The sequence below is a fragment of the Lissotriton vulgaris genome, chromosome 9, assembly GCF_964263255.1.
Source record: "Lissotriton vulgaris chromosome 9, aLisVul1.2, whole genome shotgun sequence".
In the NCBI taxonomy this organism is placed as follows: domain Eukaryota; kingdom Metazoa; phylum Chordata; class Amphibia; order Caudata; family Salamandridae; genus Lissotriton; species Lissotriton vulgaris.
In genome coordinates, this window is record NC_141697.1 from 190534042 (window position 1) to 190560093 (window position 26052).

Here is a 26052-nt window from a genome sequence, read left to right on the forward strand (position 1 = left end):
ATCCCAATTGTAAGGAGGCACAGGATGTGGTGGAGGCTCTGAAGTCTGTCACTCAAACTCCAATCCACTGCCCCGTCACATCAACATGGTCATCTTCTTGACCCCGTTTTCTCCAACTGGGAAGGAATCAAAATTGCCACACCATTGCAAATTATCTGGTCAGACCACTTTGCTATCCCTTTCAAAGTGGAGACTGGCCCGCAGGACGATAATGGGAACAAAACCGGTCCTACGAAATTTAGAAACTGGAAGAAGTTTACACAGGAAAACTTCAAAATGGCTCTTCTTAATGACCCGCCCCCTCCCAGTGACAACCTGCTCAAGGCATGGGATAACTATGAGAAATGGGTGTCTAGGGCTCTAGACACAGTAGCACCATGGACTCTTAAACCCCCCGTCAGGAAAGGGAAAACAGCCCCTTGGTTCTCTAAAGAACTTAAAGAAGCCAAGGCCAAATGTAAAAAGGCCGAGCGGAGTTGGCGGAAAAACTATAATCCAGTGGATACGCTGAACTACAAGAAAGAATTAAAAATGTATCACAAATTTGTTAGAACAGCTAAAGGCACTCACTTTAAAGGACGTATTGAATCTACAAAAAATCCTACCAAAGAACTCTTTGTGATCTACAAAGAGCTTACGACCCCATCTAGACTTGAGGCCCAAGATATCTTCACCAATAAATTATGCGATGATATCGCTGACTTTTTCATAAAAAAAGTAGATTTAATACATGCCACCTTTTCAGGTAATTCATCTACTAGAGAGGTGGTAGTGAGAAGTGCCTCTGCCACTAAGACCCATTTGACTCAATTTTACGTCCCTGAGAGAGCTGACCTGCTCACTATCATTAACAGCATTCAGTCTGGCTCCCCTCTGGATGTGATTGCCCCAAGTCGCTGCAAGGAAGTCATTGACTGTCTGATTGAACAAATTGAACACCTGATCACCTTGTCCTTTCAGGAATGTCATGTGCCTGACGCATGGCAGATGGCACAAGTAATAATCCTGAAAAAAAAAGCGAATATACAGATTTCCCAGCTACAGAATCTCCGCCCTATCTCCCTCCTCCCCTTCTGTGGGAAAGTGGCGGAGAAGATAGTAAATAGCCAACTTATGAAATTTGTTGAGGAAAACTCCCTTCTCCACTCCACTCAGTCAGGGTTTAGAGCAGGCCACTCTACTGAGTCGGCGGTTCTCTTCTCCACAGAATGTTTGAGACAACTTGCAGATGGGGGGCAGACAGCAGCGTTGGTTTTGTTAGATCTTAGTGCAGCATTTGACACCGTGCTGCACTCAACGCTGCTGTCTCGCCTCTCTGATCTGGGAGTAGTAGGACCAGCCCTGGAGTGGATAGGATCCTTTCTTGAAAACAGGAGTTTTCAAGTGCACTGCCCTCCTCACACATCGTCTCTTCGCAAACTGAGACATGGGGTCCCACAGGGCTCAAGTCTGAGCCCTACGCTATTTAATCTATATATGGAACCCCTAGCCCAATTGGTGGAAACTTTTGGTGTGAATATCGTCACATATGCTGACGACACCCAACTAATAATCAACCTCTCCAATAATCAGGCTGAGGATGCCATCAATTTCTCCAATTGTATGCGATCGGTAGCAGACTGGATGAATAACAATTGCCTCCGCCTCAATAGCGATAAAACTGAGCTATTGATGGTTGGCAAGTCCTCCTCTGCCTGGTCGCAGGCCTGGTGGCCATCAGAACTCGGAGTAGTTCCCCGCCCAGCACTTTCCATTAAAAATCTTGGGATATGGTTGGATTCGGAGCTCTCCTTCAAACAACAGATCAGTAAAATTACGGGCAAATGTTTTGGAATACTAAAAACACTCCGTAAAGTTCTTGATCTGCTTCCCATCAGTGCTAGGAAGACTCTTGTTCATGCCCTAGTGACTCCACATCTGGACTACGGCAACGCCCTCCTTTTAGGACTGAGCAGGAAAGGCTTACACCAATTACAATGCGTCCAAAATGCTGCCGCCCGCATGGTACTTAATCTCCCGCGCAGGGCATTCCGGCAAAACAGCATTACAAAAACTTCACTGGCTCCCCATTGAGGAGCGCATCAAGTTTAAAGCTCTCTGCTTTGCTCATCGCATTGCCCAGGGTAAAGGGCCAAGGTATTTGCGCAACCTTCTGACCATACATCGCCCTACCCGGGACTTCAGATCTGCTGGAGCAATGCTGTTTCAAATCCCTCGCGTACGCAGGAGCAGGATGGGAGGCAGCTCCTTCCGCTATCTTGCGAGCAAGCACTGGAACAATCTCCCCCTTGACCTGCGCATGGAGCCTTCAGAAATATTATTCAGATCTAAATTAAAAACTTACCTCTTCCCAAGGGAATAACTGATTCTGTAGCCCGGGACGCAGTCTATCCCCGGTCCTCAGCCTCTTCAGGGAGCTGCAGCACTTCTCAGCGCGGGGACACACTGTTTTAAGTGTAACCATGCGCTCTATAAGTGGTTTTATTATTATTAATATTATTATTGAGTAAGGAAGGAATTGCTCGGTAGAGTCCACCTCCCGGAGGTGAGGAAACATTACTTGAAATGTATGCAAGTTGCTGGTCGATCTCCCTAGTGCCTAGAAACCTGCCTGCTCAGGGAGGGAACAAGAGTGCGCTGCAGGAGGAGAAACCCAGCCATGTTCCCTTAGCCATGACCTGAGGGGCCGACACTGCTGCAGAGTTGTGTGTTGTGCCATCTTTGCTGCTGTAGCCAAGTACTCCATACATCTCTTCTCCCCTAATCCCTTGAGGCTCAAATTGCAAGAAGGGATGAACTTGGCCTGCCTTGCCACAATGTTCAACCTGACCCGAGAGGTAGGACCTTCTCTGCGTACCTGCTTCTGCTGCTGGAGGACTGCACCATGTGACTGCGAAGAGAATGGAGCAACTGCCCCAACAGTGATTGGTGCTTTGCTGGGCACAAGTTGTGTATGGAAGACTGAGAGTCTGTATCTTTCCCGAAAATTGTGTAGTAAAATCCAGCCAATGTGCCACCTGAACTTTTAAGAGGATACAAGACTGAATGGACCTAAATGCCCTCTGCTTTGAGTTTGGTGTTATAGGCAATAGTGTACTTCATCAGAGCTGATTCTTGTCTGAGAGTCCCCTAAGTAGATATTCTGCATAGACTAAAAAGAGTTACAGCCATGTTGGCAGGGATCGCTATCTCGTATCAGAACCCTGATTGGGTCGGGCGGGGGGGGGGTTGGGGATTGCGGGAACGGGCAGTGAACGCCTTCGTTGAAGCACACAAATTAAAATAGCTATGTGTCATTGCCCCATTCCTGAGCACATTATTATTTTGTCACATTATGTAGCCTCTGTCTGATAACTTACATAATTAAACTTACTAAAGGCTCAGCAGGGTGAATCTGTAAAAACACACATGCCATGGCTTTTCTGAGCCATGCAACGGACGTTCTGGCCTACCTTGTAGATACAACCGTAATCCGTCATTCCCACACACCCCCTGTTAACAACCCCACACACCATCCCCCACCTCAGGAGGACTCCAGCATTGTTGCGTTTTCTGGTGGACAGGCCAGAAAAATGTCCAGAGCTATTTATCACTGCTGCTTTTCTAAACCGTGCACAGGACCTTCATTTGAACAACTGGCAGTATTATTGTCACAGTGTGGAGCTCCAAACTCCAATATCTATGGTCCAAGTTAGCTTGCACTTCTTGACGGAAGGTGCAGGTGGGTTTGACATAGCTACGTGCAGTCAGTATGCATTTCCCAATGTCGGTGTATTTGCAGTAGCTCACAAAAGAAACAGGATGTGAAAATATTGTTAAAATATTTAAGATTGGCCCTAGAGTGCTAACCTGTAATTCTAACACTGCTTTGTTTCACCCAGCTGTAAAGATGGATTCTTTAGAAAGTACCAGGGCTCAAGGCATGAGAAGGATTTTATCAGCTTTGTCAGCGAGAAGGAATGGGAGAGTATTGAACCATTATCGTCTTGGTTTGCCCCTTCTTCATTTTTGTAAGTATCAAAGTAATGTTTGTTCGTATATTACGGAAATGGTGATTACGTCTGGTTTGTCTTTTTCTTTACAGATAATACATAGGCAGCTATATTTGGTGAAGTCAGATTATTTCGATAAATATGTATTTGCCCTCTAACGCTCCCTTTCTCTGTACTACTGGCTTGTGGTGACCTTGAAATATAGTGACCATAATTTGAAAACCAATTAAGGGACATTCCACAAAAAAAGTACTACAATTTTACAGTTTTCACGGCAAAGAAGAACTTAAGTGAGAGCGCTCACCAATATAGAAAAGACAACGTGGCACTCTGGGGGGAGGGGGGAATTAAACGCAACATTTAGACCCGATATCCTCTGTGTTAACTAAATTGCCTTCTACCAAGGATTGCTAACATGAACATGTGCCTCACTCTCTGGTCTGTCAATTCTCTCTGAAAACTGAGACCTGTGCTAAATTTGCTGGGACAAATGGTTGAATGCATCTTCACACTTATTCCAACCTAGATAGAATACTGAAGCACCATCTGAGCAACAGTGCTTCACTTTGTAATTTTCTCATCAAGAATGCCAAAAGCATATTACTGGTCATACCAATAAACCATGTATTTGCAAAGCATTGGGTTCCTACAGACATTGCACCATCCCTGCCCTTCTCCCTTTCTTAAGTGGTCTCCAGATCCAGCTCGACCCTTCCTTGGTTGCAGGTAGCACTATGATATTTAGATGCTTTACCCTGGCAACCAGTCATTAGATTGAATGTTTCCTGTTTGATAGTCTGCTACATGAATTGCAATGAGAGTGGGATCACAGATCTTTCTTTGGTAGGGCAAATAATCTCGGCTTTAGCTGAATATGAGATAATACAAGGTTCTACAAACGTTGCTGCAGTAGAATTGTATTTCCTAAAGTCTTCCAGTGGCCGGTGCGCCTAGTCCGACTTAAATTTTTTGTCAAGTGATGCTTCTACTTTGCTGTTCACTTTCACCAATTTCATGTCTGCTGTTAGCCAAGATCTTTTGAGTTTATTAAAATGATGTATATCATATATTTACTTATAGGGGCTTTCAGCTAGCCCTGCTCATCCATCCTTACCCTTGGACTACGATGGCAATGTGTGCTTTTTGAGAAAAAAATATTTTTGCTATTGTCCAGGTTTTTTTTTTATGTTTGACCTGGTAGCTCCTACAGCTATGATCAGTTGAATCCCAGGAGGCACTTATAATATAATAATTGAGGCACTGCACACTACTTTATAGAGCATCATTGGTTGTGTGATTTAAGTGAATGTTAATGTAAATTGATACTTGTATAGCGCACTACTCACCCGCAGGGGTCTCAAGGCGCTTGTACGAATACCGCTGTGGAACCCATCCTGCCTATCCCTGTGAGGCGTCCAGTCCTGGGCACCCCCAAGGTGGAGGCCAGGCATCCTGAGCTTTGTGGGGGCCGTTGTGGAGATTAAGCAAGCTATTGCCCAGAGTTGCAGAGTGGGACTCCATGATTAGACTAGGCACCGAGGCGAGAATTATCAGGTCCGTGGAATTTTGAGCCCAAGACCCGCCGAGGCTGGGAATTGAAACCTGGTCCCGGGCTAGACCTCTGCATCAGGGTCTGCCGCTCTAATCACTGAGCCACACTTCTCCACTGAATGGTGTAATGCATAAAATCGCACCCTGGGGGTGGGTTTAAACCACACCCAACCAGGGCTGATAAATTGACTTTCTCCTGACATATACCTTTCAAAGAATTATGGCAGGTAACTACTTGGGGGCATAGTATCAAGAAATGGCTTTAAAATTATCGCCACTTTAGCGGCAGGAAACTGCTGTTAAAGTGTCAATAATGGACTTGATAATATGCCCTTTTGAATTCCCCTAGAAGCCCATGTTCTGGTGTGAACATGGGCTTCTATTGGAATTCTCAAGGGCATATTATCAAGCCCATTATCGCCGCTCTATTTAATTTTAACGCCGTTCTTGATAATATGCCCCTCGGGTTTCTGCCCTCACTATGTTCTGATGGCCTGAATAATGCCAGATTTGGTAGGGAAGTTCACTGAAGTTTGTTTAAACGTAAGCTATCCAAATGCTGTTTTTCCCCGGAATTCTTTCTCGTTGGTTGATGTGGAATGTACTCCAAAGCTGAGAATTAATGTGAACTTGAAAGTAACAGCAGGATAAAGTTATCCCTAAAGTAACTCTTTCACTCTGTGTGGGCTCGCTCTCATTATTTCGGTTCTCCCGCAGAAGACCTCTCAGGCACCATTCAGAAAACTGACATTACGTGTCTTCTTTTTGGGTTGAAGTAGTCTACAGGACAACACACTGGGGCTCCTTTCTGTAAATGGGCATTTAAATCTTGTTCTTGTCTTGTCATATTTTCTGTGCATTCAGAGACAATGGTCAAATGTCAGACTCTCTTCCAGTGTACCTTGATGTTTACTTTTCTTTCTCTAACTTAAAAGTGAGAGGATTTATTGGACAACCATGCTGACTACTGGGGTGTGTTGGAAGTCTGTACAATGTTTTTTTTTCCAGCACACGGCAATATATAAATGTCTGTAAATGAACTGTGCAGATATTTCAGAATATATCCAAATGAGGAACCCACAAATTAAGCAAATTTTTGGGTAATTCAGAAGTGTGTTGGTAGCATATTTTAATATGATTAAAACAAATCAATTCACTTGGTGATACCATTTCCACACATTATCGTTCGTGCTCTCTACAGTTTCATCAGTAAAACTATGTCTGTGCAAATGTAATGGTCATTTCAATTGAAAATGTGTTGTCTGTAATGGCAGTGCTTTTCCATACCAGGCATACTCAACTTTACGCAACACCACTCATTGGCACTCTACTCTCAACAACCACGCTCCACGTCACTGCACTCTACTATGCACCAGTCCAATCTACTCCACAGCCATCTATGCCTCTCTACTCTGCACCATTCTACTCTATGCCACTCTACTCTGCACCACTGCACTCTACACCTCTCCGGTCTAGGTCACTCTACTTTACTCCACTCTGTACCCCTCCATGACACACTACACCGCTGCACTCCCCAACCCTCTATTCCCCTCTACAACACTATATGCCACTCTTCAACACTCTACTCCACGCTATGATGCTCTACTCCCTCAAATCTATGCCTCTGCACTTTACACACTCTGTGCCACTCCACTGTCACTCTGTACCACTCTACGCCACTCCAGTGCTCTACAACACTCCCTGCCACTTTGCCATTCTATTCCACTCTACTACACTACACCACTCTACTCCACGACATCCTACATTTGTGTAGGTATGAAGGCCATCCATGTACACCATATGTAAGGGTGCCTGGGTTTGGTGCTTAAAGCTCTGTTCCACGGTTATAGAGGTTTCTGGTTCCAACAGCAGATGACTGCATGTTGTTAATGGCAAAAAGCCTGCAGACAGAGACCCTCATGAGTGACCTCTCCACTCCGTTGGGGCAAATGACACTGGTTATGAGCCAATGGGAGTTGTGAGATCTGGAAGCAGCTGAAATGTCTGCAAAACTCTTTCGAGGAATGAGAGATTACTAGGGAAACAGACCCAAACCTACAGATTTCCCTGGTAATCGGTATTTCAAAGGAGATCTTTGGGGTCCTGCTTGTAATTCCCCCAGTATGCCTGGCCCCACTGAGCTAACAGGAGACTCAGTATAAGTAACTCCAGGAGGCCCAAGTTACTGGAACAATTACCGGACTAGTCACAATGAGGGCCGAGCAGTAATAGGATCACCGTTGCAGGAACTCTGAACCTTCACTTGATGTGTACAGCTGGCTCCTAGAACCGATTGTCCCTGTGTAAGACAACTTGCAAACCTTCAACTCTGATGGCACATCCCTGTAGAATTCCCTGTGATTCAAAGGTGACCCTTTGAAGTGTTGGAATGGTCTAAAAATGCACATCCCATCGTAAACTCTGACCAAGCACTTTACTATCAAATGTACTGCTTCTGTATTCCCAGTACCCCTCATCTTAGCACCAACGAAAAGTACTCTGAGGCCACAGAGCGAGCATGTAGGAACTATACCATGAGTATGGTGGATATTTATAAAGAACAAACTCACCTGGAGGCTAACAGACCTCCTCTGGTAAAGGCACCCCGGGGAGAATAGAGTTTGCTATTAACCTGTGCTTCGGATTGTTATTTTTTTTAGACCCAGATTTGTTAGAAGTATCTATTATTCATTGGGTTGAATTCATTTTAGTATTGAACTGTCTACGTCGAACCTCGGACACGGCCTGTGCATAGTAGAAAGAAAAACTAAAAAAACGAATGCATCATCAAACTAATAAAGGCAAATCTCAAGGCTGCACAAAACCTTGTGAAAAACATCCCCCCGAGACTACTAGCTATTTCCTGTTCAAGGAAATACTTAGTAGGTGATAGAGAGAAGTTTAGGTTTCATACCAGGTCATTACAGTGGGTCTGTTTTTAGGTCTCGCGTGGCGTCTGATGCGCACTCGAGCTCGCGAGATTTAATGACTTTGAGTAGCGAGGTTAACCCCACCCCTCTTCTCCATTGGCTGGCCTCCTAATCGGTGGCCATTCATTGGAGAAGAGTTCCCAGTGACGACGTTCTTTGGATCTAAGCCCCGTCCTTTTCGGATTGGGGGCGTGTTTTCAACATTCTTTCTAGGCTGTAAACAACAGTCAAAAACACGCTCCCCAGTCTGAAAAGGACGGTGCTTAGAGACAAATGGCGAGCGTTTTTTTTTTGCTTTTTTTTTACGGAGACGAGGAGGTTTCGGGGAGAGACAGAGGAAACGCGTGCCCCGCTTCAGACCCTCGTCTCGCAGCAGCAAGGAAGCTTACAGCCCGGCAGAAAAGGCTTTTTCACTGTCCTGACAGAAGCCTGTCACTTTTATTCTTTATAATTTAAAACAACCAAGCGCAGCGCGCGGAGCAGTAGAGTTGACAGAAGGAATGTCCCTGATCTGTGGCTCCTGCAGCAACCCCCGTCCATGCGTGTCCTGCAGCACCCCCTTTCCCCCGCGTCAAAATTTGCCCGCGCTGCTTCTATGTTCTTCCCGAACACACGAGGCGAGAACACGCAGATGCCAGAAACCTTTTCTCCCATCCTCCAGCTCGCTGGGACAAAGGCTTGTGTTTCTCCCCTTTTGTTCCAGGCGTGAAGCCAGAGCTTTTTGTTCTGTTTGTCAGCCACTGGTGCTTGACAAAGGTGGTGGGAGTCACCCACCCACAAGGTGGTGGAAGGTAGACAAAAAGGCTCTTTTCAAAATCAGTCCTTGTGTAATTTGAAACCCCTCTGATTCTCTTCCTAAGGCAGCGGCACATTTCTGTTTTTCTGTGGGAACTTAAGATGTTGAGTTCACGCAGGGGAAGAGACAAGAAAGGAAACTGGTTCAGCTGTTTTTTTGGAAGCTCGAGGTGAGAAAAGGCGCAAAGTCCCTGGCACCTCCCTGGCGTTCTCATGCCAATCCCTCACCACCCTGCAGGGGGCACGATTAACTCCTGAATAACTGGCCACTCTGAGGCGAACGCACGCCCCTCGCTGGGCAGGTGAGTTGTTCACGCACTGGGTGGCCTGTGGTTTTTAATCCGGTAAGTTGGGGTACTCTGCGTCTAGCGCTGTCTGCTTTCCCTTGTTTGGACGACTTTAGCTTGGCGCTGTAATCTCTTAGGCTTAAAGTCTGGCACCAGTCTCTCGATTTCTGGGGAACTTTCGGAGCCCGAAAGCCTCCCCTCCCCCCCTCTCCTCATGAAGAGTGCCATGGATGTTATCACTTCTGCTTCTGTTCTAGAATGTTCCCAGTATCTGTGCTGAGTGCCTGCCCCACCTCCAGTTCCCGGTCTGCACACTTTCCTGTCTGTGCACAAATGCAGGCCTCTATACTATCAAGGTATCTCGAGCTCGGCGACTCCTTCGTCGTTCGGTCCTAGCTGTTGGGACATGAGTTCGTTGCATTCTGGGACTTGTAGTGTCTTTTCGCGTTGTACTGTAAGCCTTCAATTCCAGCATGACCCGTGTGGCTGCGATCATTGAGGGGTCCTGTAGGTGGCTAAACTACTAGCTAAATCCAAAGAGCCCCCAGCTCTGTACTGCGGGGGCTGCAAGGCTCTGTGTGTGTGTGTGTGTGGGGGGGGGGGGCTCTGTGTGGCTCTGTGTGGCTCTGTGTGTGTATGGCTCTGTGTGTGTGGCTCTGTGTGTGGCGCTCTGTGTATGTGGCTCTGTGTGTGTGGCTCTGTGTGTGTGGCTCTGTGTGTGTGGCTCTGTGTGTGTGGCTCTGTGTGTGGCGCTCTGTGTATGTGGCTCTGTGTGTGTGGCGCTCTGTGTGTGTGTGTGTTGGTCTATGTGGCTATGTGCATGGCTCTCTGTGTGGCTCTGTGTGTGTGTGTGGCTCTGTATGTGTGGGTGCAAAAGCAATAGGTCTCGCATTTGCGAGAGATTAAGCTATTGGCATTGTAAATGACAATGCCATTTATTTATCTGTTTTTCAAAACCAACACATAAATAAAAATGTCATTTACAATGCCAATAGCTCTAACTTTTGCAAAGGCGAGACCGTTGCATTGTAAATGCTTGTTCTTTTATGAGGCTTAACAGTTTTTTCCTTGAACTGTAAAAATGTATTTTTTCTAATGGTTTTTTTATTTTTTATTTTTGTAGAATGAGTAGCATGTCGTCTTTGTTTCAACTTTCCATGTTGATAAGGGTAAGTGATGGATGTCTTCTTGTTTTACTGGTGACCAAGCTCGTTGAGCCCTCTAGTCCTTTCTGATTCAGTAACTAACTTTGTTATGTTTCCTTTTGTTTAGCAATGCCATAACTATTTTACAGAGGACATTGGCATTCCTGTCTGGGGATCCTATGCTATCTTTGCTCTAGCCACACTGTGTTCTGGCTTGGCGTTGGGCCTGGTAAGTACAGAGATACTACACCTGATAGCTTTACTCGGGCTGTACTTTCAATTTGCTAATGCTCAGATGCCGAAGGCCCATACCCTTTTGTAGCATTGAGCGCAAGCCATGCTGTATTTATTGTTTAGGATGTGTTTTTAAAGCATGCCTTTATTCTTCTTTATAACGTTTTTGTATGTTGGCCCCCTCCTGTTTATGAAGTCTTTTGAAGAGTTGACCAGTTACAAGTCACCTTAATGCTAAATGTATCACACCTGCTCTGTGCTGTACCTGAGGATCAGTGCACCCTGGAAAGTGAACTACTACCTGTGTCTTAATTAAACACTTGTAGGAAGCGTGGGTTACTAGTATGGACCACATCATCATTGGCATTATGCCAAGCTCTTGGAGGACTCAGCTGATATGACACAATATACCTGAAATGCCTTTCTCTTGGACGGATAACTGGTTCACTTACAAGGGAAATAGGATTCACAAAAGTGAGCACTTCTAGCGAGTTCCCATGCTGAATCTAAAAATCAGAACACATTTACACATTGATCAAATTGCTGCAATATTTGAACCCAACAAATAAGGCTCCTATGGATAGCAGTCTCCTCCATGCCTGTGTGAAAGACTCACATTCAGCTTGCTTAAAAGCCTTCTGAGCTTTGACTAACATAATTTCCTAGGATGTTGTGTGATCTCCGTGTATTTAATAAAGGCAGGAACTGTTTCGGTTTTTGAGACTATATCCCTGCTGCAGTGTGATAGAATTCACCACAGTGGTTAAATGCATGCCAAGGATACACGCATAGATGTTCTGTTTAACAAGGTGAGCGAGATGATCCTAGAGAGCACGATTCCTGTCTTTGGTGTAGTTTCCCTACATGCCCTTATGACAAATACATAATAAACGTTTGTGCCACATTGGGGCTGTCATATGCGCAAAGGTTTCATAGATTTCAGTGAAGCCTGCAGACCCAGATAAAACAGATGGGAGTGTGAGCTGAGTTGTCTCCTTGCAGTGGTAAATGGTGGAAACTCCGATCTTGAGCTTTCCCTATTTCTGGGTATTGACTAGCATTGTTCTGGTGGTAGTTGTGTCCTAGTAAACCCCTAGTAGGTGACCGGGGTGTTGCATTTCTCTGATGACAGTGTGTCTTAGAGCAAACTCTTCTGCTGGGGTGCTTCTGCATGAGATATTGCTCTTTTTGCATGAGATATTGCTTTACTGATGTTGATATTATGGGCTGGCATTCTTTCTGATGGGAACAGAAAGATGGTAGTAAACACGCCCGTCCACAGCACACTCTACTCTTGTGGTAAATTAATTGCAAAGTGTTGCTAGCTGTCAAGAAATGGGGCTGTCAGTGAATATATCTTCATCAGTTAACCACTTTGTCCTGTGTGTGTCTCATCTAGGATCAAGAAGCTAGTAGTGATGCATGATACCTCCTTTTGGCCTTACTAATTTGGGTTCTCAACTCATGATTCTTTTGCCAAGCAACTTCCTACTACCTGAGGTTACAGGTCTCCGCTAACTGTGATGGTAATTTTTCTGTGGATCACATGGCCCATCAGTAAAATGTCCTTTAAAATGGTCCATGTGTCTATGTGCAGCAATGAATGCAGATGTATGTAGGCCAGTAGGCTCAATTTCAATGTTATCAGACTACAACAATCAGCCACATGGCCTAAGAATTTCCTGAGTGTTTTGAGTACTGGCTTGCTTTATCTAGCATTCCATTCAGGCCTGATTTGCGGAGGACTGGCGATATTTTATCACGTGCACTATAGCCTGTCTTGCATTTATCTTTGTGAGTTGCAGTTTGCCTCTTGGTAGCATTGCTGATGAGTACTTGCCTGACCTAGTCATGAGGTTGATGGTGCCAGGCTCCTTCCACTTCTTTCTCTTCACCAGACTCAAGTGATATTTGTGCCCCTTCATATTGTATGCTCGTCCCCTGATGTTCCATTGCAGTATCAGAATTCGTTTGAAAGTTCCCAATTGGTCAAGTTTGAGTCTTGATTTGAAATGCACATTTTATATGAAAAGCAGCTGTATTTATCCTGAAACCATGTGCGTCATTTCAGTTCAACATGAATGGAGGCCTGTTAATTTGGTGTGCGATTTTAAATGGGATTGGTCTCCAATCTTTTTTGTAATATATGCTATTTATGTTCAGAGAAAATCATACCGAGGTACTGATATTATCAATGTTTTAATAGTGACCCCACACACCGATACACTTACATAAGTGGCTAACATATGCAAGATTACTTGCAGTGATCACCTCAGTGCATCTGGGCAGGGTTGCTAGCAGTAATGTTAAAAAGGCTTTGCCAATTTCGTATGCCTCTGTATGGGTAATTCATGAGGGCCATTGCTGCTATACCTCAAGCACCAAGGCATTAACATTATTAATTAGTCCCACCAAAGCTCCATGATTTTTCTCTCAGATAGCAGCTTTAAATTTATTTTGGAAATTCAGTTTTTCTCGAAACATAAGTTTATTAGTTAAAAAAAATAATCACACATTTGCATCTCAAATATACACTATTGATTATGGTATGTATACATATTTTCATTCACTAAGCAAAAGCTTCTAATTTGGAAGGTTAGGCTCCACACAGGAGAGCTACTGACCAGTAGCTGAAGACCTACCAGTAGCTCACAAGCTACTAGTTGGAGAAGCCTGGTTTACACTGTGCTACCTTTGGATTGCTGTTACAAACGGGGTGAACGCATACCCAAACGAGGTATCTAAGTTTCATCTCATTTGAATTATTTATTTATAGATTTTTTAGCTTATTTATTTCATTTGAAGGGTGTGAGATGGATATTCTAAATAGTTGAAAAATATATAATTTTTTGTCCGAAAAGCAACAAAAGTTAAAGGTATTGCATGCAAATATTTATGTAACATTTAAAAACACAGATCTTTAGGACTGTTCAGAAAAAAAAATCCATATTGGATTGTTTTATTAAACTCAATTTTGGACTACTGTTTTCTTTCCTAGATAATGGTATTTATGGCAGATTACCTTTGCCCATCAAGAAGACTTAGACCACACCCACATACTTTTCAGAGTAAGTACAAATGTACAAATGTTTTCTGTTTATGAACTCTACTTGAAGCATAAGAACATTAATTTAGTGAGGATATAAATTATTGTAACTGTTAATATGTGTTCATTTTTGTCTATATACTTCTCTGTAGTTAATTCTGCATAGTGAAATGTTCCTAGACACACATAGCATCTTAAATATGAACATCCTCATGCTTGCCTCTTTCATTCCAACAAAAGCTTTCTAAAAACTGGATATCTGTATTAACTATATCTACTTCAGCCATTTTAGAATAATGAGACTTGCACACAAGTTCCACTATCATCTGTGACCAACTTGTTGTAAATTAGCATGTTTCTTCACAAACACAGTGATAGCACCTTGAGCAACACAGGGCTTGTGTTTTGTTACTCCTTCCATACCAGCCTGTGCCCTTCATGAGCTTGGTACGACATAGAACTGACTATATTCTTGATGCACTGCCTCAGTGCAGGAGCGGAGTGCCACCTCAGAGTCTGCCTTTGGAAAGTAGGATTCACTGTTATAGATACTTTAGCTTCAGTAAAGCATTGACAAACAATGTTTGTAATTGTTTAAACATACAGTAGCTGTTGAGTTAAAATTGTAACAAAAATCTAACTTGGATCTCTACGCGACTGCCTAAAAAAATGCAAGTAGTATTTTTATTGGCTCTGCCTTTAACTAGCAGAAGTGGTGTATGAAATTCTACTTATCACTATGAGTACCTCACAATCTAAAATATTTTGGATAGTAAGAGGAAGAAGCGTGTCGGGTATCAACCACTTAGTCGTGGAGAAAGAAGCAAATCCTTTTGTTCATGTAACCCTCTTACACTCTAGTAGTATCATGCTTCATCATCAGGTTCACCCTGACTCCTAAAGGTCAGGGTGGGCTCAACCATGTTTCCGGGAGGTCTTAGAAGAAGGGGTGTAAAGATTACAACTTCTCCTACAGATCCAGGTATCCCTTTATTATGGAGCTGCAGGGGATATTAAAAAATATAATAGGGGCCGTAAATGCATAATTTAAAATGATGGTTCTTGTCATTTAATAGTTTTCTTATCTGGTGAAGACTATTCATTTTAGATGATTTCCCAGAATAAACGTTTTCATAACAGTGTAATTATGTTGGAAAACTGCTAGCATTGTACCGCTGTTTAAAGTGTTGTCTTCTTTATATATGTCACATACTCTGTAGCCTTTTCCAAACCACATGAATCGGTATCTCCATGCCACATAATTCAAGTTCTCTCTGCTTCTGACAACTTTGATGGACCTTTTATTGATTTCATTTTTTTCCTTTAAGGAAAACTAACCCCTGAAGCAGCAAAATTATTTAAGAAGTTGGAGGAAGAACAGGAGGCAGATGAGGAGGATGTCTCTGATGATGAACCAGATAAGGACAATGCCGATGAAGATGAAGATGAAGCTGATAAGGAAGATGTTTCTGATGAAGGGGCAGAGGACGATGTGGATAATGAGGAGGAGTTGGCAGGTGGAGACTATTCACCAAGTTCTGTTAGGAAGCGCCCTGTTCATAATTTAGCTGAAAATGATAGCCCAGAACTGTAGTTTTATTTTTTAAGAATGTATACATTAAAGAAGAGGATCTGTAGAAAGAGGCTTGATGTGAACTGGAACAACTGTATTATCCATGCATTCGTACGGATTATAGAATGTCCTGGAATATATTTTCAATTTTGGCAAATATTTTTTTACTGCAGCCAGGTTCACCATGCTGAGATGGAAGAGTAGAACTAGCAACAGTGTCAGGAATGTGCTGTGTGACTAGTTCATTTTCTTGGTATTGTTTCAGATTTGTATGAAATGTTAGCAGTACGTGTTTACCCCCCTGGGAAACACAAGTATGAGAACAGAGTACCTTGCTCCTCAGTTGGTGCACTTAGATTATGAAGAGCAACGGTAATTGTGTTCTCTTGAATATTACTGGCTGAGAGTCCAGCCCAATTATGTGCCATCAAAGAGGAGCTGACCAACATGATTGGTCGTGTTTACAAGACATCCAAAGGTGTATTGAAACTAGAAAATCAGATATATTCAATACGTGTTGAACTCTTTAGTTACTTGTGTTCCTTTCTAGTTACTCTAACTAAACCCATCAGCAACCAATTTATCAGCTTAACATTTATTTGAGATACAATATTTTGATCTTTTGTCAAGACTTGTGCACACACAGACTTTGAAGTCATTAAGATATAATTTCTCCAAGCTTGTGACGCTTGACTTTGTGTTTAAAAATAGCAAATTGCTGTACCAGATTTTACATTTATTTTCCGTGTTTCATAGACTGACTTTTTTTGTTTAGTTTCTCATTGTGTTTCTCTTACTATAGTTGTCAGCCATGTTTTTTTTCTTGGGTCTAGGTTTTAATCCTCACCCAGTCTGTGAATACGATATTGAATATTTTTTTGCCAAATCTTGCCTGCCACCCATTATTTTTGAGGTGCCATCCAGGCATATACACACAGGTCCAGCAGAGATCTGAAAAATGACTTTTGAAATTCAGGATACTGTTTTTAGGTCATGTTTTTTTAACAAAAATCCGTTGTGAATAGGTTTTTGTTGAGGTGCATAAAGAAAGGTGATCGGGTAACAAAACAGCAGCCCCAAAAAAAGAGTGCCTCTGTTTCCTCTGCACAGTGTAGCCCACCATACATACACAGATGTTTGTGATGAAACACACTTCAGACTAGTGTGATGAAACCCCTAGTACAGCAGCAGACACAGCCATTGTTGCTGTGTTTTCTGTCGTAGTACTGCTATACTATTCAAAACCCCTGCAGTATCCCTCCTTGCTCCAAATCCAGGCTTTCTACGCCAACTACTTTTTTAAACCCTCTGATAGGGTAAGTCCATTTTTCACTTTGGATAGCAAGGCTTAAAATGGAAGTCTAGTGAGAGCTCCCATTTCGGAAGAACGGAACATGCTTAAAAACAGCTACCTTCTGTAACAAAATTCCTTCTCGCTATTCTCTCTTTATTGCCTTTTTTACCAGCCTTGGTACCCACCCGTGTTTTTTTTTTTTTTTTACACTTTGCATCCTTCACTCTGGAAAATTGCTGTAACTTAAGAAAAGATGTTAGTGCAATCATCAAGGAAGTCTTTACCTGCGCTAAAGTTGCCACTAAATAGTCAATTTTATAGCTTTAGCGAGTTTGCCATCTTAACAAACACTTGCTGGTAACCGGAATACACCACCGTATTCTTATACTTTTGCATGTAGCTTCAATTTAAGCTACTTTGGGCCCCTTTTAAAGCGGCCTATTATTGTGACAAGTTAATGCCAAACATGTTATTACTGATAATGGGTAGTTGTACATTTACCTGCTCATTGCAAGTTTTGACATCTTGAATGGAGAAAATGTATGCCACAATCCGTATTAATGCATTGATTTCTTTGTTTTCCCCCTATTTGGGCCATTTCTCGTGCATATTTGCACCTTTTTTCTTTCAGCAAGCAGACGTGTGTCCTGAAATGCTCGACTATTTGTAATTCTCTTACTGCCAGAAATGGAATTACCCGTACAATTTTTAAAATGAAAACGAGCCACAGACTGGTATGTACATTGGGGATGTGAGACATTTTGATTTTTAGGACCCCCAAAGTAGCATAGTGAAAATGCTGGAAAATATTCTACACACCATTTTGTAGCTTATTACAATATGTAATTTAGACTTATATGGGCACTTATTTAAAAACCTGTTGGATAGGATAGAATGCTACACAAAATGGCATCTGTAGTGTTGTATCTTCTTTAATTTATTTAGGTTTTTAAACTCTGGAAATCTGAAATGCACTTGGGTTTCTTGTGAATGTGAGCTACACAGCCTGGCCTATTGACTTGCAGACTTCTGCACTAAACCAAGGGTTATCTTGTACATTCATGAAATCTTCCCGTTGCTGATATTTTATTTCATGCATGGGTAACCAACATATTTATGCCATTTAATATGATCTATTGACCACCTAAGAAGCATCTCACTGCTTGTGCTAATGCACAGATGATTGAAAGAAACTCAGACCTTTTTCAGTTGAAGCATTATGTACTTTCCATCCAGCATTGTGGGTATGCTTTTTGTTCCATTAAAATATACTTCCATGCTATTTTTTTAAATTATTGGCTTTCTTCCTTCCCTGAAAGTCCTTTTATGTTCTTGGCATTCACAATTTTAAATTTATACACAGAGTAAAAGTTTGGCAGTGTCATTTTCCTCGCAATACATCAAATTAACTCTTTTGTATTGCAGGCCAAAGCTAAATAAAAGGCATGTGGCCTCCTTTGAGTCCATCCCTTGCTATCCCTTTCAGTTTTTTTTTCTTTTTTCTAAAATGAATCCATTCCCAATCACCAGGTAAGGTAATGCAGTATTAGGTTGAGATGGAATCATTTTATTGCTTCAATATTCCTTTGGTGTATTTTGTAAACTTTCTTTCTATGGACTACAGACTTGAATACGCCTCACCATGCTTTTACTGCATCAACTGAAGTAACGCTTGTTAGCAATTTAATTAAAGGCAAGTATTCACAGATCCCCTGTGGGTACTTCTGCTGCATTTGATTTACATTTTTGTTTTCCTAGTTTCAAATGATAGTGATATATGTTTGTTGTTTAGACCAAGCATGGCAAAATTGGGATTCATTTTTGCCATTGACCCTAATTTAATTTTACTACGAGATATGTAGGCTGTGCTGGCGTGTGTTCCTGCTTGCGTTCTTGCTCTATTAATTGTCTTTCATTTTTGTAATTTTTCCTTTATCAGTGTATGACAAGTATTTTTTTTCTTTTTTTGTGTGTGGTAAACCGTGAGTCTGTGTAAATAGTTTGTTTCTCACAATATTTTAATGTAAAAAGAAACTAATTTGAGTACCAACATTCTGTTACAAATGTACAGTATAGACGTTTACATACTTTTTAATTCATAATGTTGAAAGGGTTGTTTATTCTCTTATTTTCTCAAGTCATAGTGCAAAGGAGGATTTTAAGTTATTGTCTGTACATTATATTGGTGATAGGTCCTCTCACACTTTTTGACCATAGTTTGTCCTGTTATAGCTATTTTCATACTTTTAGATACTCTTGATAGACTACCACTGGCTTTAGAAAAAGCAAAATGCTCTCCTTATGGTCCAGTGTAGTTGTTTCAGGTATATTCACAGCAAACAAATTCTGTTTCCTACTATTGCACATTTTCCAAGCTAGGCATGTTCTTCATACAACACTCATTGACATATGCAAAGTATTCTGCAGTGGATATGCTTGTTTTTAAGAGAAATATTACAGACGCTACCTCCTCACATGTATTGATGCAACATTCTTAGTTTGCATGTTTCAGCTGACAATGGGCAAAGTTATATCTATGTTAAAAGTAATGTCTTGATGGAGGTTTTAGAACCAAAGCCTTTAATCCATCCTCTTCCCTCCTGCTAACAACAATCCTATTTAACTATGTGATGTGGCATATTTGAAAAATATCACAAAATGTAGTTTATCATGTTTTTTACCTGTAGTTTCTAAGTCATTGAAGGAAATATCCCACTAACTGGCAGGCTTAATGGTGATCTTATAGTTTTCTTAAGGAAAGCTCCATCATTGCAAAAGTGGACAAACGGATACAAGTGTAAGTGCCTTATTAGCTAACGTTCTATTATGTGTACTATTTCTATCACAGGCTGGTATTCTGCCTTCGTAAAATAATCTTGCTTTTCCACTTTTAACCAAATTAGTTTTCATCAACTCGCTATTTTGTGTTTGGCGATGTATCACTTTTCAATAAATGTGTTCTGTCTTGCACATTGTTAGTTCAACCAATATCTGTGGGCCTGTGCATACAAGTGCTCTGTTGCCATGTGGCATGTTGTGGGGTGCTGAATCAATCGTTTAATTCTGAAATGATCGGAGGTGAATTCTGTTATATTTCTTATTAAATAATTGTGCTATTCAATGTTATGTTTATTTAAAAGAAAACTACCATATTTCTAACAATTACAGTTGTCAAAATTAGTTGTCTGTTTTTTAACCTTGTGTTGTTTGATGCGGAACTAAGTTTACTCTGGTTTTGAAAATGCAGTGCAACATCTATTTTTCTAAAATTCTCTAATGCAATTAATAAAGTCTGCTTTGGAGTTTGCTTTGGAGTTTTTTCTCAAGTTAAAATAAATGAGTTTTTTATATTGAAAAATATGACTTATTAATTATGAAATTTGGCAGTTAAAGCAGTGCACATGTTCAACTAATTTAGTTGGCATGCCTGGTAAACAGGTTATTCTAAAGAAATGTCAATTTCTATTGTTACCAGTTGGTTGGGTGATAAGATAACGCCTCAAAATAAACCTGTTATCAAAGAGCTTCTAAAATTGAGGAAGAATCGCAAGAACAGTTTACCAGTATTACGTTCTACCTCCCTCCTAAAACTAGGGAACTGACCTTGTGCACCAATCGCGGCCAACAGACCTTGCCTGCAGGTTGAGATGTGTGTGAACTCATTGTTGGCAGCGAAGTACTGGGGCAATGGTTCGGACAGCGCAAAGAATGCTGAGGGCATATTGGGTGGGGCAGGTCTCTTGTTTGACAGGCAAAAGAAGCAGCCTTTGTAGCCACAAGGTAAAAAGCTTCCCCTGGAAAATTGATGTCACTTGCAGTTAGTCTCCACTAATAACCAGCCTCTAATTCAACCCACTTTTTGGAAACCGTTTGATTAGTAGGCAAAGCAGACAATGGCACAACCTTTCGCTTAAGCCACACTCTCTTGAACACATATCTGACAAGTTCCACAGAGAGGCGGGGTCCATGTGAAGGGTGTCTTTCATTGCTGGCATGGATGTCCTGCTATGTAAGGAGCTATCCAACCTACCAAGATTTTTATGTTGTTCAAGGCAATTTTATGAAAGCCAGAGCTTCCAAATACCAATTAGGGGCCACCTTTGATGAACGCTTTATTTAGAACACGTTCTATCCTCGTTGTGAAAGGACAACTCCTGTTGAATAGACCTACGCTTCTTTTTCTGCTAAGTCTGCCTGCTTCCTTTTTACTGAGTGCTGCAAGGTTCCCTGTATAGGCACGTAAGCCGTACCACTGTTACAGGTTCACACTGACAACTATACAGTATTGGGCTTGAATTCTCCATCATTGGATCTTTCATAGATTATGTCAAAAAGAGGGAGGAAGGACAAACGATCACTTGATCAACGGACACTATTTACCACTCGGGGTAGTGGAAGGTCCAGTAACAGCGTGTGTCCGTATCTAGTACTGAGGATACAAAAGGGGGGTTGCTGAACTGTTCCTATGAAGAGCTAGGGAAGATTTAGCTGGCGTGACCAAAGGTGTTAGAGTAACACCCTGGGGCATCCATTTTGTTGGATGTAGTTGCCTCACACACCCAGAAGGGTGTCATGCTTCATCATAGGCGGTTGCTCCTCGTCGGGGAGGCGGTGCAATCCCCGACGGGCTCACCTCAAAGAGGGGCTCTTTGGCGGAGATCTTTTTATCCAACAGCCTTATGGTGAGGTGAGGGTGTGTGGGCAGGAAGGTGTGTAATTGTGGATGGGATATTAAAATGTAGCAAGGGGTACCGGAATTCACTTTATTCTGGGGGTCCCCTGGCTGCAATTAAAACAAGGGGCTAGCTCGCTAGGTGTCAACAAGTTAGGTCGGGTGACCCTAGATGAGACTAGGAGTGAAAGTGGTCGACATGTTTCTCGCAATGGGTTATAATCGTCCGCGATTCATCAGGACCTTAAAAAAGTGAAAAACAACATGCTAGTGTCATGTGTGTGATGTGTGTTACCTCTGTGGGTTCTCCTATGCCTATACATAGGGAAGAGATAAGGAAACAATGGTTAGATACAAGTGCAGTAAGTAAAACAAGTCACGTCATTCCCGGGGTGTGTGAACAATGTGGCATGCTGTTGGTACTGTGGAAAACTGAACACAACCACTGCATGCCTTGTAAATTGCGTGTGCAACGTGCAAAGTGGGGAGCACACACAACCGCTGAGTCTGTGAGGAGGGTTGTGGTTGGGGAAGGTGCTGGCTAAGAACAATGGTTAAAAGGGTTAAAAGGCAGCAGTCTAGGCGAGATGCACTGTTCATCTAGTTTCTTAACATGAGCAGGTTTTGTGAAAAAGACACCGTTTGTAACATACTGTGGCTAGGTACAAGCACACACACACTCTGTGACCTGATAAGCTCTAAGGATGTAAAGCTCACGTACTGGTCAAGGACTATATGCCACATGAGGGGTCGGCAGAACAAAACATCGGGGATGAGCCCATGGGGTACAGCTAGAGTTGGAGCATAAATAGCGCCAATGGGTTAATATTACTAGCACATTTAAATAAATAAAGGCAAAGAGGTTCTGACCTCCCATCCCTCGTTTTCCGCTGTTTCACTCACCTCGAATCACCTGTGTCCGTGTTGTAAGACCTACCCTTCTCCGCCGAGCTCGAGTAGATGTGTGAGCTCGGCGGCCGGGGTTATTTAAACAAAACAAACAGATCGGCGTGTCACCACGCGTCTCCGCCCCCTGCGCCGTATCACGTGGTATCGGCCGGTCTTGTGGCGGCCATCTTAAAATGGTGTACTGGCGCTTATAACGCTAGTAGCTTGTATTTACTATGCCTAGTTCTAACATGCGTTAAAATAACGGCGGCCATGATGCAATGGCACAGGGAGCTCACAGTGTCGAGGATAAGCTGGTGGAGTGGCTCAAAGTCACTCACTTTGAGCTATCCAGTTCCCTACATTGTACCATGGCCACCCTTATACCCTTGTCCCACATCTGACAGTGATCCACATCGAGAGTCTTAATAACACTTATCAATACTATCCCTTGCTGGTACCACACCTTCCAGACCTTTACCCACACACTACACATGGTTATCTGACCACCGATACACCATGGTCTTACATACTGCCACTCCACCAGCTTATCCTCGACACTGTGAGCTCTCTGTGCCCATTGCATCATGGCCGCCGTTATTTTAACGCATACCAGGCCGGGCGGCATCCCCTATTTTAATCAGGAAGTCGATAGGGTCAACCTACGCCAGACACGGGATGCTTCCTTGTCCCTAAGGCTCCCCCAACTCATGCCAATTTTTGTTAGAACTAGGCATAGTAAATACAAGCTACTAGCGTTATAAGCGCCAGTACACCATTTTAAGATGGCCGCCACAAGACCGGCCGATACCACGCCGATCTGTTTGTTTTGTTTAAATAACCCCGGCCGCCGAGCTCACACATCTACTCGAGCTCGGCGGAGAAGGGTAGGTCTTACAACACGGACACAGGTGATTCGAGGTGAGTGAAACAGCGGAAAACGAGGGATGGGAGGTCAGAACCTCTTTGCCTTTATTTATTTAATTGTGCTAGTAATATTAACCCATTGGCGCTATTTATGCTCCAACTCTAGCTGAACCCCATGGGCTCATCCCTGATGTTTTTTCCCGCCGACCCCTCATGTGGCATATAGTCCTTGACCAGTAGGTGAGTAGGGAACGTGAGCTTTACATCCTTAGAGCTTATCAGGTCACAGAGTGTGTGTGTGCTTGTACCTAGCCACAGTATGTTACAAACGGTGTCTTTTTCACAAAACCTGCTCATGTTAAGAAACTAGATGAACAGTGCATCTCGCCTAGACTGCTGCATTTTAACCCTTTTAACCATTGTTCTTAGCCAGCACCTTCCCCCACCACAACCCTCCTCACAGACCCAGCGGTTGTGTGTGCTCCCCACTTTGCACGTTGCACACGCAATTTACAAGGCATGCAGTGGTTGTGTTCAGTTTTCCACAGTACCAACAGCATGCCACATTGTTCACACACCCCGGGAATGACGTGACTTGTTTTACTTACTGCAAACTTGTATCTAACCATTGTTTCCTTATCTCTTCCCTATGTATAGGCATAGGAGAACCCACAGAGGTAACACACATCACACACATGACACTAGCATGTTGTTTTTCACTTTTTTAAGGTCCTGATGAATCGCGGGCGATTATAACCCATTGCGAGAAACATGTCGACCACTTTCACTCCTAGTCTCATCTAGGGTCACCCGACCTAACTTGTTGACACCTAGCGAGCTAGCCCCTTGTTTTAATTGCAGCCAGGGGACCCCCAGAATAAAGTGAATTCCGGTACCCCTTGCTACATTTTAATATCCCATCCACAATTACACACCATCCTGCCCACACACCCTCACCTCACCATAAGGCTGTTGGATAAAAAGATCTCCGCCAAAGAGCCCCTCTTTGAGGTGAGCCCGTCGGGGATTGCACCGCCTCCCCGACGAGGAGCAACCGCCTATGATGAAGCATGACACCCTTCTGGGTGTGTGAGGCAACTACATCCAACAAAATGGATGCCCCAGGGTGTTACTCTAACACCTTTGGTCACGCCAGCTAAATCTTCCCTAGCTCTTCATAGGAACAGTTCAGCAACCCCCCTTTTGTATCCTCAGTACTAGATACGGACACACGCTGTTACTGGACCTTCCACCACCCTGAGTGGTAAATAGTGTCCGTTGATCAAGTGATCGTTTGTCCTTCCTCCCTCTTTTTGACATAAACTTGAGCACGGTTTCTACTGTGGGAGTCCCCTCTTGGCGGGTTAGTCTGTTCAAATCCCCCAAATAGTCAATCCCATACCAATTTGGTGGGTCACACTTGGTCCATAGCCCATTACGGCGTTGGAACCTCTTCTCTCTCTCTCGAGTCCTCCCTTTTCTTCCCCTTTCTTCCCTACCTTCTGTGAAGGACTCCACCCCACCGAGACCAGTCCCCCTTGACCACACCGTCATGGAGGGTCAAGGACTGAGTTTTGGCGAGGAGGATGCAGCAGCAATTATGAGGACACCTTCCCTTTTTGGCATCGACATCGAACCAGCAACGGGGAGCAATACAACAGAGTGGCAATCCCTGTCAGACTTGAAACGAGAATGGATAAGGATAACAATCCACGGGACAATGATGGCTCAATATTTCAAAGCCAAAATAGCACCGAATGGTTTGATCGTAAAAGATTTCCCCAAAATCTTCTGGGAGGACAGACAATTTAAAGTTGAATGGTCACAGGTGTCGTGGAAGTGCACCCACGATCTCCTCATCCTCATCGTAAATACAGCTAAACGATTAGCAGGCGCACTTCTGGTCAAAATCCAAGCAGCCGAGGCTGCCCTGAAAACCGCGGTACAAAATCCAGGCTTTAAAACAAAATTGGCCGAGATTAATAAAGAAATGGCGGAACATAAAGAATACCTTATGAACCAGAAGGTAGCTAAACTGCAAAAGGACATAAAAAAATTCTCAAAGGAGAAAGTCTATCCCTATTTAAGGGATGACTATGTCCCCCCAGGCACTAGCTACAATTCAGACTCCAGCACGAATTCCTCTAGAAGGGGTTCCAACAGTGGCTCTGATAGTAGCGGGGATAATATTCCTGCACAGATGCCCCCAAGGCTAAAAGAGGAAGGGGACGTGGACAACATAACTTCTCTAATTACCCAAATCAGGGACAACCTACAGGTGCCCCGTTTTGGCAATACCCACAATTCCCCCCACTTCCAACCCCCGTTTGCCCCACAATATCCTCCATTTTATCCCCCTCAAAACCCTACACACCCTCCTTTTTTAGGCAGAGGTTGGGGCAGAGGGCGAGGGCGAAAAAGAGGGAACGCACCAGAAAAGAGAGTGCAATGGGAGGATGCACGCCCCCAAGGGATGGACACGAGGAGCACGAGCCGGTCAGGACCACAATAAGTCTGGTGGTCAATCTATCTGGCCGTCTCCTCACACAGAGAGAGGAAGATGTCCTACAGAAAGGTTTGGGATTTGTACCCACACCCAAGATCGATCTATTCCAACAAACTAGGGAACTCAAATCATCTTTCAGGAAAATAAGGTTGAAAACCTTCTTTGAAGGGAAGCCCTGTGAACCTATGGATGACTCAGGACTACACAATCCATCAACCTTCACACCTCTCAACGGAATGGTCCCAAATGAAGTTCTCACATTTGAACAAGCT

General features: G+C 43.1%; 1 protein-coding gene across 1 annotated transcript in view; it reads left to right on the top strand.

The window, feature by feature from the left end:
- TMX1 (thioredoxin related transmembrane protein 1) overlaps positions 1–20154 on the top strand; it is a 33721-nt gene extending 13567 nt beyond the window's left edge. Inside the window, exons 4-8 of the mRNA XM_086937320.1 lie at positions 3882–4010; positions 10679–10724; positions 10828–10929; positions 13933–14002; positions 15309–20154. Coding sequence (XP_086793446.1) covers positions 3882–4010; positions 10679–10724; positions 10828–10929; positions 13933–14002; positions 15309–15574 — 613 coding nt within the window. The 3' untranslated portion in view covers positions 15575–20154. The remainder of the gene's footprint in view (positions 1–3881; positions 4011–10678; positions 10725–10827; positions 10930–13932; positions 14003–15308) is intronic.
- The last annotated feature ends 5898 nt before the right edge of the window (positions 20155–26052 follow it).